Raw genomic sequence first — 19,495 nt, forward strand, 5'->3', positions numbered from 1 at the left:
TCAAAACCATCCTTGTCCCTTGATTTGTAAGTGAGGAGAAGGTATATCTTAACAGATTCATGATTTTATCAGGTTTAGTAATGCCAGAAAGCTCAAGTCTCTTTGCAGAAAAGGTTTACTCTGCTGCATCATTTTTGTACATACTACCTAAATAAAAACACAACAATTTCATGTTAAATAAATACCTTTAAGATATGAGGCTTATAATATTATGTGGATAACCTCAAGAAAAAGATTTCAAAACACATCCTATAATTTTTCACTACGGTTTTCACTTAGTTCGGGGACCGGCACCTCAGTGGGCCTTTTTTTTATTTTTTATTACAGTTTTATTACCTTTGGCCGGTGCCCTTCCTAAATAAATTTTATATATATATATATATATATATATATATATATATATATATATATATATATATATATATATATATATATATATATATATATATATATATATATATATATATATATATATATATATATATATATATATATATATATATATATATGACACTGGCCAAGAGAGAAAAAAAAAGTATAAAAAATGCCCACTGAATGCCAGTTCCCATAGAGAAGAGATACAACAAATAATATATATATATATATATATATATATATATATATATATATATATATATATATATATATATATATATATATATATATATATATATATATATATATATATATATATATATATATATATATATATATATATATATATATATATATATATATATATATTATCCACTTGCTCAGATAAATACAGCCCACATGGTAGCGAGCTCTGAGTTCACAGTCAGCCCCTGTCAGAGTTCAGTCTCAATTCAAGTCACGAGCAGTCAGTCTTGGTCTCTCACTCACAGTTCCGCTCACTCACAGTCAGTCTTCAGAGACGCTGTTCAGTCGTCATTCATATCTCTTCAGAGAGATACAACAATCAATTGTAACGTTATAATCTCGTCTCGTATCAAGTGTGTATATTCTAGCTGTTATTAAATCAAGAAGAACTCTCATCGTACATGTCTTTTACTTAAACACATCGATTATATCATCTTACTACCCACGACCTCCAAGCTACCAGAAATACCAAGCTCACTACCGATCCTCAACGCTACTAACACACCAAGCTCCTCATCTGATCCAGCAATGGCATGCATCATCAACTGGGCAAGTACATCCTCTAAACTGTAACAGTGAAGAAGAGGAGAGATAAAACATATTCGATACAAATGGTGGACATTAATCCTGTTTCTTCATCTAATAATCTAGAACAAGTGGTGATCGCTTAAATTTAGAATATATATATATATATATATATATATATATATATATATATATATATATATATATATATATATATATATATATATATATATATATATATATATATATATATATATATATATATATATATATATATATATATATATATATATATATATATATATATATATATATATATATATATATATATATATATATATATATATATATATATATATATATATATATATATATATATATATATATATATATATACGAGTATATATATATATATATATATATATATATATATATATATATTTTTTTTTTTTTTTTTTTTTTTTTTTTTTTTATGTAGGAGAGGGACACTGGCCAAGGGCAACAAAGTTCCAATAAAAAAAATAAAAAAGCCCACTAAGATGTCAATCCCATAAAAGGGTCCAAAGCGGTAGTCAAAAATTGAAGGATAAGTGTCTTGAAACCTCCCTCTTGAAGGAATTCAAGTCATAGGAAGGTGGAAATACAGAAGCAGGCAGGGAGTTCCAGAGTTTACCAGAGAAAGGGATGAATGATTGAGAATACTGGTTAACTCTTGCATTAGAGAGGTGGACAGAATAGGGGTGAGAGAAAGAAGAAAGTCTTGTGCAGCGATGCCGCGGGAGGTAGGGAGGCATGCAGTTTGCGAGATCAGAAGAGCAGTTAGCATGAAAATATCGGTAGAAGACAGCTAGAGATGCAACATTGCGGCGATGAGAGAGAGGCTGAAGACAGTCAGTTAGAGGAGAGGAGTTAATGAGACGAAAAGTTTTTGATTCCACCCTGTTTAGAAGGGTAGTATGAGTGGAACCGCCCCAGACATGTGAAGGTGGATCACATCAAGGCAGACAAAGCGTGTGGCCCGGACGGTATCCCACCTAGAGTGTTCAAGTTGTTACCAGTTCAGTGGTTAATGATTATCACAATTCTGTTCAATACGATATTTGGCACCGCTCAGTACTCTATGTCCTGGACTAGGGTTAAGTTTTTCACTGTATTCAAGAAGGGCGACCGGAAAGAGACAAAGAACTATAGAGGTATTAGTATAATAAATAGCATTGCTAAATTATTTGATATGGTTGTATGTTCGAGATCAGAGAAGTGGTTCAATCCATACCGTGAACAAGCGGGGGCACAGAAATGGCGTGGCTGTCTCGAACATATTGTAACATTTCGTATATTGACCGACTTAGCTAGAAAGAAAAAGAAATTATTTTTGACATTCATTGACTTCAGCCAAGCATACGATCTGGTACCGAGACACATGTTAATACAAATCCTTAAACGCTTGGGGTGTGGCGCGGTGATGTTGGCTGTTATCGCTGCCATGTACAGAGTGACCGAGAGGGTTATCGGCACCGCGGTGTTCGCGGCCACCCTGGGAGTGCGACAAGGCTCCCCGACATCGTGCCTACTGTCCGTTCTTTACGTTAATGATTTGATTTCTTTACGTTAATGATTTGATTAAGTTAATAAAAATAGAAATGTGAGAACGATGGGTTTTTAAAGTGGCTGCATGTTTTAATACTCATGGATGATACCGTTTTGCTTGCTACAACACGGGAAAGAATGATCTCCAAGTTCTCTCTAATGAAGCGATTTTGCGATGATTACGGCATGAAGGTAAATGAGTCGAAGACCAAGTTTTTTGTTACAAACGGAACACTTCAGGACAGGGAGACAATACACGTTAACGGGTTGGTGGTGGAGCGGTGCGCTCAGTATGTGTAACTGGAGTCTCCTTTCACTTCGGTCAGGGCTCACGCTGAAGTTAAGATGCCACACGTTATGAAATTCATTTAATTTTTAAGAAGAAATAATGATCTTCCTTTCTTAGTAAAGAAGATAATTTTAGAGGCGTGTTTGATGTCAGCTCTACTGTATTGGTGTGTCTTGGCAGAATGCAGACCTCAGGCCGGTAACAAAATTATACAATTGGTCACTCAAAAATCTGTTGAGTGTTATACTTGCAACGACGTGTGCTTTGTTGAGGCTGGGTACCCTCCATTATCTAGTTTAGTTAAAAGTAGACAGAGAAGTTATCTCTCGAAGATGTAGAGAGAGAGACAAGGAATGGAGGACGACCCACTAATATTCTCCCTTAAAAGTTTTATGGAAAATCAATATCAAACTCGGACCTAAGTTCTTTAATCTCATCCACATTATAAATGATGATAAAGCTGAAGGAATCAGAGCGCTAAAAAATAATATCTCGAACTCAACGTCTTCCTAACGCATTATATATATACAGAAACGAACCCAGACCTCTCTGTTCACCCAGTGTACGTTGCCAAGACTCCTGTTAACGAACATCACCGCGTTGCCTTCACTAGATTCCGAGTGTCGGCACACTCTCTGGCAGTAGAAGCAGGCAGGTGGAACAGAAGGGGTAGAGGAAGATTACCACTTGAAGAAAGACTTTGTGTCTGCGGCAGCATTCAAACCGAACATCACGTAACACATCACTGCACCTTCACTCAGCATCTGAGAGACATTCACAACTTTTCCAGCATTCCAGATTTGTTTTCAAATAATTTTGATGATGCTGAAAGATGCAACATCATATACAAGATTTTAGATATATACAAAAGTTAGTACGTGTCGTCCATATATTGAAAGCTTAGATAACATGCTTAAAGTTTAGTTTGTATTTTATGTTATATGAATGATGTGTCGCCCACGAGGTCATGGATTTTTTTATTTATTTTTTTTTTATTTGGCATTATATTATGGTTTTGTTTTATTAGTTATATAGTCTTAGATACTAACTTTTCAGGTTTTTTTTTTTTTTACTGGTTTTAATGTTTAGTTGGTATTATCGTTGTATTTCCGCCTAGAGTTTAAAAGACAAGTATCTACGTCCGTTGGATGTGTGTGTGTGTGTGTGTGTGTGTGTGTGTGTGTGTGTGTGTGTGTGTGTGTGTGTGTGTGTGTGTGTGTGTGTGTGTGTGTGTGTGTGTGTGTGTGTGTGTGTGTGTTTGAAACGTTTCGTATTTTTTTAAAGTTTTAGTTAAATTTTAGCGGTTCTGCTGTATTTTAGTGTTTTCTGTTAATGTACATTTACTTTTATTCTAATGTTGAAAACCTAGAGCTTTTAAATCATTTAGTGCCTTATGTTTTCGTTCAGTTTTATAGATCTGGATTATTTCTATCTATTGTATCGAATTAAAAAGAAAACTGTTTTATTTGTATGGACTGCAGCTATTTTCTCAACTTAGTAACTGATGGTTTTTACAATTTTAATGTCAGGGTCCTTTATATGTATTCCATTGTGAGTTGTGGTCAATGAACCTATAATATAATGATAATAACCATGTGAAGCATACTCCATACATGGACGGATAAAGCCCTTGTACAGAGTTTGGTGGAGTCAAACTCCCGCATGTGGCCATCACAACACAACAAACTCCGGCTCAAACATGAACCTTGGTTAACGTGCCACTTGGCCAGCTCCATTGGTCCCAGCAATTGCTCCTGTGTGTGATCATCACTTCTCATATGGCCTGATTTCTTGTCGAGTCAAAGAGGTCAGCATCCATCATCACATACTTCTCTACTAGAGCCCAGTACCTGACAATTAATAGCAACTTGGTCAAACAAAGCCCTCAGCAACCCTGTGAGTGCAACCCATTATTACCAGCAACCTCACTCAACACTGCTTCCCGATGATGCGTCACAACTCTCACGTCAGCTGTAATATCATCACACCTCTAAAAGGAATGAGGGATTGGGCTAGTAATATCTCTAATCATCCCCAAGCAAGGATAAACTATACCGGCCATAAAACAGACAAGACAAGACGACAAGACAAGAACAAGACATGACAAAAACAGACCAGAGGCTTAACAACCTGACCAACGCGGCTACACTGGACACAGTGGCCACACGGCGGCAGACGCTCCCGAATCATCCTGATTCCAAAACGGCCCAACACCAGGCCGTTACGTGCTACTTGCACTCGTGTCTTCTTAACTGCGGATGGCACAACCAAGTGGAGCTGCAAACCTCTGTCCTCCACTCTTCACCAACTATACAAGATATTGTTATCCTCTACTACAAATTCCTCCCGACCCTCTACTTCCTCACTGCCCTTGGCCAGGAAAGGGGAAACGCTTCCCTGACCTCGGGTACGCTATCAACTTTAGTGGCAGTTATCAACACGGATGGCTCACTACAAGAGCAAACACCGACTGTGTCTGGTCCCAGCAGGAGAGAAACCTGCTCCCCATCTTCGTTACACTACACAGGGGAGGAAGCATCCACCTTCCTAGCAGAGTTAGGAGTCTTCCCGCCTTCGGCAGTGACCCCTAACATACCAAACACAACAGACTAGGAGAGCAGGTTTCTCTCCTCCTGGGACCAGACACGGTGGGTGTTTGCTCACGTAGTGAGCCACCCGTGTCGATAGCTGCCAATAAAGTTGATAGCGTAACCGAGGAGGCTCAGTGTAGAAGAGGGGGACAGTTGAGTGTCATTGAAATAGAGGGGAGAGTTGTCTGGAAGGTTGTGTTGAGTTGAAGGAATTGAGTTTTCAGGCAATGAACAATACTAAGTTTGCTCTGCCCCAATCAGAAATTTTAGAGAGATCAGAAATCAGGCGTTCTGTGACTTCCTTGTGTGAACTGTTTACTCCCTGAAGGATTGGACGTCTATGAAAAGACCTGGAAAAGTGCAAGGTGGCATCATCAGCGTAGGAATGGATAGGACAAGAAGTTTGGTTTAGAAGATCAATGATAAATAACAGGAACAGAGTGGGTGAAAGGACGGAACCCTGAAAAAAACACCACTGTTAATAGATTAAGGAAAAGAACAGTAACCGTCTACCACAGCAGCAATAGAACGGTCAGAAAGGAAACTTGAGATGAAGTTACAAAGAGAAGGATATAATCCGTAGGAAGTTCGGAAATCAAAACTTTGTACCAGATTCTATCAAAAACTATTGATATGGCTTAGGCAACAGCAAACATTTCACCAAAATCTGTAAAAGTGAAGACTCGATAATCGATAATCGACTCGATAAGCTAGATAATCACCAGTAGAGCGGCCTTGACGGAACCCATACTGGCGATCAGATTGAAGGTTGTGAAGTGATAGATGTTTAAGAATCTTCCAAGTGAGGATAGATTCAAAAACTTTACACAGGCAGGAAATTAAAGAAATAGCCCGGTAGTCTGAGTGATTAGAACAATTACCCTTTTAAGGAACAGGCTGAATGTAGACAAAGTTCCAGCAAGAAGGAAAGGTAGATGTTGACAGACAGAGCTGAAAGAGTTTGACTAGGCAAGGTGCAAGCACGGAGGCACAGTTTCGGAGAACAATAGGAGAGACCCCATCAGGTTCATAAGCTTCCGCAGGTTTAGGCCGGCGAGGGCATGGAAAACATCACTGCGAGGATTTTTATTTTATTTTTTTATGGGGAGTGCGAAGTAGTCAGAGAATGGAGGGGAGGGAGTAACAAGCCCTGAATCATCCAATGTACAGTTTTTAACAAAGGTCTGAGCGAAGAGTTCAGCTTCAGAAATAGATGAGATGGCAGTTGTGCCAACAAATTGAAATGAAGGAAGGAAAGATGAAAAATTAAAGTTATTGGAGATATTTTTGGCTAGGTGTCAGAAGTCACGAGGGGAGTTAGATCTTGAAAGATTTTGACACTTTCTATTAATGAAGAAGTTTTGGCTCGTTGAAGAACAGACTTGGCATGATGCTGGGAAAAAAATATAAAGTATGAAATTCAGGTGAAGGCCCTTTTGTGGGGCACCTCTCTATCATGTACAGCACGAGTACAGGCTGTGTTAAATCAAGGTTTGGAAGTTTAAGCTCGAAAGAAAGAGTGAAGAATGTACGCCTCCATGCCAGACACTATCACCTCTATTATGCTCTCAGCACACAAAGACGGGTCTCTAACAAGGAAGCAATGGTCATTCTAGGGAAAATCAGCATAATACCATTTCAGGTTCTCCCATTTAGTACAGGCAAAACGCCAGGGACACCTCCTCTTTGGAGGAACATAAGGAGGGATTGGAGTGATAAGACAAGATACAGACATGACATCGTGATCGGAGAATCCCAACGGAGACAACAGGCTAACAGCATAAGCAGAAGGATTAGAGGTTAGGAAAAGGTGAAGAATGTTGGGGGCGTATTTCCAAGACGGTCAGGAATACGAGTAGGGTGTTGCACCAGTTGTTCTGGGTCATGGAGGATAGCAAAGTTAAAGGCTAGTTCACCAGGATGGTCAGTTAATGGAGAGGAAAGCCAGAGTTGGTGGTGAACATTCAAATCTCCAAGAATTGAGATCTATGCAAGAGGTTCAGAATATGCTCCATTTTGGAAACGAAGTAGTCAAATAATTTCTTATAGTTAGAGGAGTTAGGTGAGAGGTATACAGCACAGATAAATTTGATTTGAGAGTGACTCTGTAGTCGCAGCCAGATGGTGAAAAACTCTGAAGATTTAAGAACGAGGGTACATGCGAATATAGATGCAGCATCCAGCTTTGGATTGAAAATGAAGATAGATATAGCAGGAGGGAACAGAAAAGGAGCTAATGTCAGTTGCTTCAGACGACTGTGCTTCAGTGAAGAAAAGATAACGTTTAGTAAAGGAAAAGTGATGTTCTAGAGATTAAAAATCTAAGACCACGAAGGAAACACAAAGCTGGTGATGAACATTAAAATCTCCAAGAATGGAGATCTCCGCAAAAGGGAAGAGGGTCAGAATGTGCTTCACTTTGGAAGTTAAGAAGTCAAAGAATCTCTTAAAGTCAACTTTGAATTGAAAATGAGGATAGAGAAAGTAGGAGGGAACAGAAAAGGAGCTACTGTCAGTTTCCCCAGACACATGTTCCAGTGAGTTTAGTAGACGAGAGGTGCTTCTTGTAATCTTGATACCTGCTTTCGCGTTTATCATCTTCTTCCCTCATTTATTCTTTCTACATCTTAATTTCTTCATTTTTTCATTCATACTCCCTTCTTCATTTCTTCATTCTTGATAATAAATTCAAACATACAGAAGTAACGGTAAATAACACTAATAAGATTAAAATTCTAATATTTAAGCCTGCTTTTTCATGAGTGGTCTATTAAAGAAACATTTCCCTGTGTCAAACTTCACATATATTTTTGTTAATAAAAACATCATTAGTTCCTTGTTTGGATATATAGATGTTATTCCTATTTCTTTATGGTCAAATATCGTTTACGTTTTTCATGTCCCAACTGTGAGTTCATACTCTAATATATACGTTGTTACCTTCTGGTGAAGCATGTCTTAAATTTGTCTCTCCTTCTGGTGCTGAACATTTCCAATGGTATAATATATTCCCCTTTGAGAGTACTTATTTTTTCTTAGGAAGATATCTTTATTTAAAAATAGAAATTACAGTCCACTGCATATTAATAATACACAACACTGAATTTTTATCTTGCCTTCTGCTACTGAACGTTTGAGAGCGCTCATTCTCTTAAAAAGATATCTATGTTAAAGTAGAAATTACAGTCCACTGCACATTAATAATACACAGAATTTGTGATCCATACACGTGACCGCCTCACATACACGGGCATTTCCAACATATACAATTATCCGTAAGAGGCAGTAATTTTCAGGGGTGGCTTCGCCCAGGGTGATTTATGACCGTCTTCCTGTTTTAGTAATCTGGAAACGTGTCCGTGCTATACAGGAGTCCAGCTTCTTCCCTCACGTGTCTGGCTGTTTCCCGTGGTCGTCCCTCTGCTTTTTCTTGTGTTTCACCATAACAGCTTGAAAAAAGGTCCTACTTTTCATCCATTTCGTCTTTTTTTTATTCCATCATTTTTTTTTTTTCCTTTCTCTTTTTTTCGTTTCTTCTTCAGAAGCATGGGTTATATTATCTGTGGTGAGCGGGAGACGGGCTGAGACGGCGGGAGACGGGCACACTGATTGATTAATTCAAATTAAGGCTCCTTAAACTACCACAGACCAATCAGAGACAAGCTTCCAAAAAATATCCAAGGTTTCAGTAGGAATGAATGGACTATACTTATCTTACCGAAGTGCTGGTCATGTGACATTAGCGATCATGGAGCGCCAATTATTTCTCCTATGTGCCTTTTTGACCAGGTCCACGGTTTTCCATCCTATGTTAATACTTTCCTGCACGGTCTCCATATACATATATATATATATATATATATATATATATATATATATATATATATATATATATATATATATATATATATATATATATATATATATATATATATATATATATATATATATATATATATATATATATATATATATATTTTTTTTTTTTTTTTTTTTTTTTCTTTTCTTTTTTTTTCACCTTCCTCTTGCCCTTCTTCCATTAATCTTCCCCATTAGGCAATACCCTTCCATTCTTCCAGCTCACAGGATGTTTCCCAAAAACTGTAATTGCCTCCTCTTTTATACTTCTTACCAACTCTCTCTCTCTCTCTCTCTCTCTCTCTCTCTCTCTCTCTCTTTCTCCGCTCCTGCACGTCACAGCACTTCCTCATTACTCTTGCTGTCCATGGAATCCTTTCCATTTTTCTCAGGAACCACATCTCCATAGCATCTAACTTCTTTTCCATTCTCTTGTTAACAGTCTATATTTCACAACCATATAATAAAACTGACCAGACATAGCAATTTAATAGTTTAATTTTAAAATCCTTTTTTATCCCCAAATTTGTTATCAATGTTCTTAAATTCATAAATCCAGTTTTTGTCAGCATTATTCTTTTTTTTCACTATCTGCTTCCTCTGACACAATATTTCCCAGATATTTAAATCTTCGAACTTGTTTAACTGCCTTCCGCCAATATATGTTCGTACTCTTAGTCTTTGTCTTCTCTTTGTTATTCCCAAAACCACCGTCTTTGAGTTTATCTTCATACCTTTCTCCTCATTTACTTCTTTTACTTCATTCAGGAGCCTTTGTAGCTTTTCTTCTGAATCCATCAAAAGAACTGTATCTGCATACCGCACATTTGTCACGTTCTTTCCCCCAATTCTTACTCCCTCCAAATCCATACATTTCTGACCATATAAGGGGAAAAGGCCTGGGGAAATTCCACACCCCTTCAATATATTATTTGATATTATTTGATGCAGAAACAAGATGATGATGAGACTGTCTTGCCATGCTCCATTTGGGGACCAACCTGTGACAGTGCGGATCAGGTAGTGCCAGAAACAAGTCTTCCCAATATGCCATGTGGACAGTGGCTGATGTGGCCTGAGATGGGCGCTTACACTCTCGCTAAAGCTGGAACTTTCAATGGCTTTCCTATCCCTGAAGTCATTGTTGTTGTTCCTTACACTATATGGTAAGTAAAAAAAAAACATTTTCAAGTGTTGTTGCTGTTGTTACTATCACCATCATTATAGATTATTATTATTTTTATGCAAAAATTATTTGGCTATGGACAAACAAAAAAAAGTGAACAATGAAACTGTCAGTACCCATTTTTTTTTCTTATGTAGGAGGGACACTGGCCAAGGGCAACAAAAATCCAATAAAAAAGAATACCCACTGAAATGCCAGTCCCAAAAAAGGGTCCAAAGCGGTAGTCAAAAATTGAAGGATAAGTGTCTTGAAACCTCCCTCTTGAAGGAATTAAGTCATAGGAAGGTGGAAATACAGAAGCAGGCAGGGAGTTCCAGAGTTTACCAGAGAAAGGGATGAATGATTGAGAATACTGGTTAACTCTTGCGTTAGAGAGGTGGACAGAATAGGGGTGAGAGAAAGAAGAAAGTCTTGTGCAGCAAGGCTGCGGGAGGAGGGGAGGCATGCAGTTAGCAATATCAGAAGAACAGTTAGCATGAAAATAGCGGTAGAAGACAGCTAGAGATGCAACATTGCGGCGATGAGAGAGAGGCTGAAGACAGTCAGTTAGAGGAGAGGAGTTGATGAGACGAACAGCTTTTGATTCCACCCTGTCTAGAAGAGCAGTATGAGTGGAATCTCCCCCCCAGACATGTGAAGCATACTCCATACATGGACGGAGAGTTAGCAGCTGGAGAGGTGAGAAAAACAGGCGGAGACATCTCAGAACGCCTGACTTCATAGAAACTGCTAGAGATGAGATGTGAAGTTTCCAGTCCAGATTATAAGTAAAGGACAGACCGAGGATGTTCAGTGTAGAAGAGGGGGACAGTTGAGTGTCATTGAAGAGGAGGGGATAGTTGTCTGGAAGGTTGTGGCGAGTTGATAGATGGAGGAATTGAGTTTTATGAGGCATTGAACAATACCAGTTTGCTCTGCCCCAATCAGAAATTTTCGAAAGATCAGAACTCAAGCGTTCTGTGGCTTCTCTGTGTGAAATGTTTACTTCCTGAAGGGTTGGACGTCTATGAAAAGACGTGGAAAAGTGCAGGGTGGTATCATCAGCGTAGGAGTGGATAGGACAAGAAGTTTGGTTTAGAAGATCATTAATGAATAATAAGAAAAGAGTGGACAACAGGACAGAACCCTGAGGAACACCACTGTTAATAGATTTAGGAGAAGAACAGTGACCGTCTACCACAGCAGCAATAGAACGGTCAGAAAGGAAACTTGAGATGAAGTTACAGAGAGAAGGATAGAAACCGTAGGAGGGTAGTTTGGAAATCAAAGCTTTGTGCCAGACTCTATCAAAAGCTTTTGATATTTCCAGCAAAAGTTTCACCAAAATCTCTAAAAGAGGATGACCAAGAATCAGTAAGGAAAGCCAGAAGATCACCAGTATAGTGGCCTTGAGGGAACCCATACTGGCGATCAGATAGAAGGTTGTGAAGTGATTGATGTTTAAGAATGTTTCTGTTGAGGATAGATTCAAAAACTTTACATAGGCAGGAAATTAAAGCAATATGACGGTAGTTTGAGAGATTAGAACGGTCACCCTTTTTAGGAACAGGCTGAATGTAGGCAAACTTCCAACAAGAAAGAGAGGTAGATGTTGACAGACAGAGCTGAAAGAGTTTGACTAAGCAAGGTGCAAGCACGGAGGCACAGTTTCGGAGAACAATAAGAGGGATCCCATTAGGTCCACAAGCCTTCCGAGGCTTTAGGTCAGCGAGGGCATGGAAAACATCATTGCGAAGAATTTTAATAGGTAGCATGAAGTAGTCAGAGGGTGGAGGAGAGGGAGGAACAACCCCAGAATCGTTCAAGGTAGAGTTTTTTAGCAAAGGTTTGAGCGAAGAGTTCAGCTTTAGAAATAGAAGTGAAAACATTGGTGCCATCTGGTTGAAATAAAGGAGGGAAAGAAGAAAGAACAAAGTTATTGGAGATATTTCTGGCTAGATACCAGAAGTCACGAGGGGAGTTGGATCTTGAAAGGTTTTGACACTTTCTGTTAATGAAGGAGTTTTTGCCTAGTTGGACTTGGCATGGTTCCAGGTAGAAATATAAAGTACATGAGATTCTGGTGATGGACGGCTTAAATACCTTTTGTGGGCCACCTCTCTATCATGTATAGCACAAGAACAAGCTGTGGTAAACCAAGGTTTGGAAGGTTTAGATCGAGAAAAAGAGTGAGGAACGTACGCCTCCATGCCAGACACTATCACCTCTGTTATGCGCTCAGCACACAGACGGGTCTCTGACCCGGAAGCAGCAGTCATTCCAAGGAAAATCTGCAAAATACCTCCTCAGGTCCCCCCAACTAGCAGAGGCAAAACACCAGAGGCACCTTCGCTTATGGGGATCCTGAGGAGGGATTGGAGCGATAGAGCAAGATACAGATATGAGATTGTGATCGGAGGAGCCCAACGCAGAAGAAAGGGTGACAGCATAAGCAGAAGAATTAGAGGTCAGGAAAAGGTCAAGAATTTTGGGCGTATCTCCAAGACGGTCAGGAATACGAGTAGGGTGTTGCACCAATTGCAATTAAGGACCCAAGGATTATCTACAAATTATGAAAAGTGTATTAACCATCCCTGTTGAAATAATTTGTAATAGGCAGTGGGAATTATGGATGCAGACAGGGAGACCAAGACGTTATCTGTACAAATAATGAAAGACACGGAATGCAGGTTAACCTTTGCATAAGATGTGTGGGGAGGATATGAGTGGAAGAGAGAAAACCTTTTCCGGTGTGGCAGTAGGTTGAGGAGAACCACGCAATTACCAATATTAAATGAACAATTAAAGTGAAAATGGCGATAGAAGATAGTAGGAAATGCAATCTTGCAGCAAAGAGAGATAGAAACTGAACAGTCAAAAAAAAAAAAAGTTAGTGAGACGAAATGCTTTAGATTCCACTCTGTTCAAGAAAGCAATACGAGTAGAACACTCTATATTACATGACGGATAAGACCCATAATACAAAAGGGGTGAATGAGAACAACTGGCAGAGATGCCTTGAAACATTATAAGGTGTTTTAGCATGAGACAAGATGTGACAAGGACAAACTGATGATTTTCAGTGTAGAAGAGAACAACTCAATATCGTTGAAGAAGAATGGTTATATGAATGGTTGTAATAAATTGATAGATGGAGTCCCCATCTGGGGAGGGGATCACAAATGTCCCCAGGGCGGACTGCTCTTCTGTTATCGACCCAAGGTGTCTTGACACTCCCCTCGAATTTTTCTTCATTAACTTCTGCAACATTCGCGGCCTTAGATCTAATTTTCTATCTGTAGAACACCACCTCTCCTCTACTAAACCTCATCTTCTTTTCCTCACTGAAACACAGGTGTCTGAGGCAACTGACCCTTTTATGTTTCCTCCTACTTTCTCTATCCTCCTTTTCACTCCAAAACTGGATGTTGCGTTTATGTGCGCAACGACTTAACCTGCTCTTGTGCCCATGCTCTTGAATCTTTTTGAATGCTACAACTACAGAGTCACTCTCAAACTAAATTTATCAGTGCTATATACCTCTCAACTAACTCCTCTGACTATAAAAAATTCTTTGACTACTTAACTTCCAAAATGAAGCACATTCTGACTCTTCCCTTTTTGTGGGGATCTCTATTCTTGAGGACTTCGATGTTCACCACCAACTTTGGCTTTCCTCTCCATTCACTGACCATTCTGATGAACTAGCCTTGAACTTTGCTATCCTCCACGACCTAGAGCAATTGGTGCCACACCCTGCTCATATTCCTGACCATCATGGAGATATTCCCAACATTCTTGACCTTTTCCTAACCTCTAGTCCTTCTGCTTATGATGTTACCCTCTCTTCCCCGTTAGGCTCCTCCGATCACAATCTCATATCTGTATCTTGTCCAATCGCTCTAATCCCTCCTCAGGATCCCCTAAGTGAAGGCCCCTCTGGCATCTTGCCTCTGCTAGTTGGGGGGACCAGAGGAGGTATTTTACTGATTTCCCTTCCGTGTGATAGTGTCTGGCATGAAGGCGTACATTCTTCACTCTTATTCTCGTCCTAAATCTTCCAAATTTTGGTTTAACACAGCCTGTTCTCGTGCTACACATGATAGAGAGGTGGCTAACAAAAGGTAGTTAAGCCTTCCATCATCAGAATCTCTTGCACTTTATATTTCTGCCTGGAAGTCTGTTCTCCAACTTCCCAAAAACTACTTCATTAATAAAAAGTGTCAAAATCTTTCAGGATCTAACTTCCTTCGTGACCTCTGGCATCTAGCCAAAAACATCTCCAATAACTTTGCTTCTTCTTCTTTCCCTCCTTTATTTCAACCAGATGACACCGCTGTTATCACATCTATCTCTAAAGCTGAACGTTTCCTAAAAACACAACCTTGGATGATTCAGGGCTTGTTCCTCCATCTACTCCACCCTCTGACTACTTCATTCAGACTATTAAAATTTTTTGCAATGATGTTTTCCATGCTCTCGCTGGCCTAAACCCTTAGAATGCTTATGGACCTCATGGGATCCCTCCTATTGTTCTCCGAAACTGCGCCTCCGTACTTGCACCTTGCCTAGTCAAACTTTTTCAACTCTGTCAACATCTAGCTTTCCCTCTTACTGGAAGTTTGCATACATTCATCCTCTTCAAAATCCCTGAAACTACCGTCCTATCGTTTTAATTTCCTGCCTATCTAAAGTTTTTTTTTTTTTTTTGCTAATCTATCATCAACAGAAAGATTCTTAAGCATCTATAACTTCAAAAATTTCTATGTAATCTGTATGGGTTCCGTCAAAGCTGCTCTACTGGTGATCTGGCTTTCCTTACTGAGTCTTGGTCATCCTCTTTTAGAGATTTTGGTGAAACTTTTGCTGTTGCCTTACATATACTAAAAGCTTTTGATAGAGTCTGGCACAAAGCTTTGATTTCCAAACTACCCTCTACGGCTTCTATCCTCCTCTCTGTAACTTCATCTCAAGTTTCCTTTCTGATCGTTCTATTGCTGCTGTGGTAGACGGTCACTGTTCTCCTAAATCTATTAACAGTGGTATTCTTCAGTGTTCTGTCCTATCACCTACTCTCTTCCTATTATTCATCAATGATCTTCTAAACAAAATTTCTTGTCCTATCTACTCCTACACTGATGATACCACCCTGTACTTTTCCACGTCTTTTCGTAGACGTCCAACCATTCAGAAAGTAAACAGTTCACACAGGGAAGCCACAGAACGCCTGACTTCTGGTCTTTAAAATTTCTGATTGAGGCAGAGCAAACTTGGTATTGTTCAATTCCTCAAATACTCAATTTCTCCATCTATCCCCTTTTCTTCAATGACACTCAACTGGCCTTTTCCTACAATCTAAACTGGAAACTTCACATCTCATGTCTGGCTAAAACAGCTTCTGTGAAATTAGGTGTTTTGAGAGGTCTCCGCCAGTTTTTCTCACACCTTCATCTGCTAACTCTGTACAAAGGCCTATTCTGTTCATGTATGGAGTATGCTTCACATGTCTGGGGAGTTCCTCTCATACCGCTCTTTTATAAAGGGTGGGATCAAAAGCTTTTCATCTCATTAACTCCTCTCCTCTAACTGACTGTCTTCAGCCTCCTCCTTATTGCCACAAAGCTGCATCTCTAGCTATCTTCTACCGCAATTTTTATGCTAACTGCTCTTCTTATCTTCCTATCCGCATGCCTCTCCTTCTCCCGCGGCCCTGCTGCACGAGACTCTCTTCTTTTTCTCATCCCTATACTGTCCATCCCTCTAATGCAAGAGTTAACCAGTATTCTCAATCATTCATCCCTTTCTCTGGTAAACTCTGTAACTCCCTGCCTACTTCTACATTTCTACCTTCCTATGACTTGAATTTCTTCAAGAGGGAGGTTTCAAGACATTTACCCTTTATTCTTTTTACTACCGCTTCGGACCCTGTCAGTGGACTTTTTTATGGTGGGGGGAATTTTGTTGCCCTCGGCCTGTGTCTATCCTATAAAATAAATAAATAAATAATAAATAAATAGATAAAATTAAACAAAATAAAAAATAGAAATAAAATTTTCCTCTGTCCAAATCAAATTTTAAAAAAGATAGAAGCCAGGGATTTTGTGGCTTTTCTACATGAATTGTTTAACTCCTAGAGGGTTAGAAATGGGTGATATGACAGAACTCTGAGGACCATGACAATTTTAGGAGTTTTAGGAGTACACTAACAATCTACCACAGCAGCAATATAATGACAATTGAGGAAATGACGTTAGGTTACAGAGAGAAGCGTAAAAACTCACATGAGGAGGCAGTAAATACATGCCAAAAAGGTAACTACTTCCAATGAAGTCTCAAGCATTATACCGATTTCGTACAGGATCGGGGAGTGTTGTGAAGTTATCAACGTCCAAACTGTGACCTCAGTGACAGTTTCCCTTTGTGTCACAGCCTTCCCTCTAAAGACAACTCTTTTCCTTCAGTAAGGCACCTGCCGAAACAATGATTACTCCCAGTGAGGTCTAAAGCACTGGATCAGAAGGTGCTGTGAACTCATCATTAAACACAACTGTGACCTCACTGAACGTTTCCGCTTATGTCTCACAACACAAAGGGGCAGTCATAGCCTGCCCTCTAAAGACAACTCTCTTCCTCCACACAAAACTACAAGCACCTAATAACAAACACATCTTTCACTCACAAATTCAAAATTATCATGACGACTCCTACACCAGCCTCGGAGTTCCCATCAGGGGAGGGGACCACACGTCCCAAGGTCGGACTGTTCTTCTGATAACGATCCTAAGTGTATTGATATATCGCTCAACTTTTTTCTTCATTAATTTTTGCAACATTCGCGGTCTAAGATCTAATTTTCAATCTGTAGAATACCACCTCTCCTCTTCTAAACCTCATCTTTTCCTCACTGAAACTCAGGTGTCTGAGGCAACTGACAGTAGCCCGTTTTCTGTTCCCTCCTACTTTCTCCATCCTTATTTTCAATCCAAAGCTGGATGTTGCGTTTATGTGCGCAACGACTCAACCTGCTCTCGTACCAACGCTCTTGGATCTTCCAAGTTTTCCACCATCTGGCTACGACTACATAGTCACTCTCAAAATAAATTTATCTGTGCTGTATACCCCTCACTAAACTCTGACTATAGAACATTCTTTGACTAATTAAATTCCAAAGTGGAGCACATTCTGATTATCTTCCCCTTTGCAGAGATCTCCTTTCTCGGAGACTTCAATGTTCACCACCAGCTTTGGCTTTCCTCTCCCTTCACTGACCATCCTGGTGAACTAGTCTTCAACTTTGCTATCCTCCACGACCTAGAGCAATTCCTGACCATCTTGGAGATACGCCCAACATTCTTGACCTTTACCTGATCTCTAATCGTTCTGCTTATCCTGTCACGCTCTCTTCTCCGTTGGGCTCCTCCGATCACTGACTCATATCTGTATCTCGTCCTATCGCTCCTATCCCTCCTCAGGATCCCCTAAGCGGAGGTGACCTGAGGAGGTATTTTGCTGATTTTCCTTGGAATGACTGCTGCTTCCGTGTCGGAGACCCGTCTCTGTGTGCCGAAAGCATAACAGAGGTGAGAGTGTCTGGCATGGAGGCGTACATTTCTCACTCTTTTTCTCGACATAAAGCCTCCAAACCTTGATTTAACACAGCTTGTTCTCGTTATTTACATGATAGAGAGGTGGCCCACAAAAGGTACTTTAGCCTCCCATCACCTGAATCTAATGCGCTTTATATTTCTGCCCAGAACCATGCCAAGTCTGTTTTCCAACTAGCCAAAACTAGTCAAAATCTTTCAAGATCTAACTGGCCTCGTGACTTCTGGCATTTAGCCAAAAATATTTCTAGTAACTTTGCTTCTCTTCCTTCTTTCCGTCCTTTATTTCAACCAGATGGCACCACTGCTATCACACTTATCTCTAAAGCAGAAGTCTTCGCTCAAACCTTAGCTAAAAACTCTAACGATTCAGGGCTTGTTCCTCCCTCTCCTCCACCCTCTGACTACTTCATGCTACCTATTAAAATTCTTCGCTGGCCTAAACCCTCGGAAGACTTAGGGATCTGATGGGTTCCCTCCTATTGTTCTCTGAAACTGTGCCTCCGTGCTTGCACCTTGCCTAGTTAAACTCTTTCAACTCTGTCTGTCATCATCTACCTTTCCTTCTTGCTGGAAGTTTGCCTACATTCAGCCTGTTCCTAAAAAGGGTGACCGTTCTAATCCCTCAAACTACCGTCCTATTGCTTTAATTTCCTGCTTATGTAAAGTTTTTAAATCTATCCTCAACAGGAAGATTCTTAAACATCTATCACTTCACAACCTTCTACCTGATCGCCAGTATGGGTTCCGTCAAGGCCGCTCTACTTGTGATCTGGCTTTCCTTACTGAGTCTTGGTCATCCTCTTTTAGAGATATTGGTGAAACTTTTGCTGTTGCCTTGGAAATATCAAAAGCTTTTGATGGAGTCTGGCACAAAGCTTTGATTTCCAAACTACCCTCATACGGATTCTATCCTTCTCTCTGTAACATCATCTCAAGTTTCCTTTCTGACCGTTCTATTGCTGCTGTGGTAGACAGTCACTGTTCTTCTCCTAAATCTATTTACAGTGGTGTTTCTCTGGGTTCTGTCCTGTCATCAATGACCTTCTAAACCAAACTTCTTGTCCTATCCACTCCTACGCTGATGATACCACCCTGCACATCTTTTCATAGACGTTCAACGCTTCGGGAAGTAAACATTTAACGCAGGGAAGCCACAAAACACCAGACTTCTGATCTTTCTAAAGTTTTTGATTGGGGCAGGGCGAACTTGGTATTGTTCAGTGCCTGAAAAACTCAATTCTTCCATCTATCA

At 39.7% G+C, this 19,495-nt stretch overlaps 1 protein-coding gene across 3 annotated transcripts in view; it reads left to right on the forward strand.

Annotated features, from left to right (window-relative positions):
• LOC135092386 (ornithine decarboxylase-like) overlaps nt 1–19,495 on the forward strand; it is a 157,780-nt gene that overhangs the window by 133,592 nt on the left and 4,693 nt on the right. For all 3 annotated transcript variants that reach the window (XM_063990849.1, XM_063990847.1, XM_063990848.1), the window contains one exon: nt 10,423–10,637. In XM_063990849.1, the coding sequence (XP_063846919.1) occupies nt 10,423–10,637 (215 nt within the window). The remainder of the gene's footprint in view (nt 1–10,422; nt 10,638–19,495) is intronic.

The sequence above is a fragment of the Scylla paramamosain genome, chromosome 40, assembly GCF_035594125.1.
Source record: "Scylla paramamosain isolate STU-SP2022 chromosome 40, ASM3559412v1, whole genome shotgun sequence".
Lineage (NCBI taxonomy): Eukaryota > Metazoa > Arthropoda > Malacostraca > Decapoda > Portunidae > Scylla > Scylla paramamosain.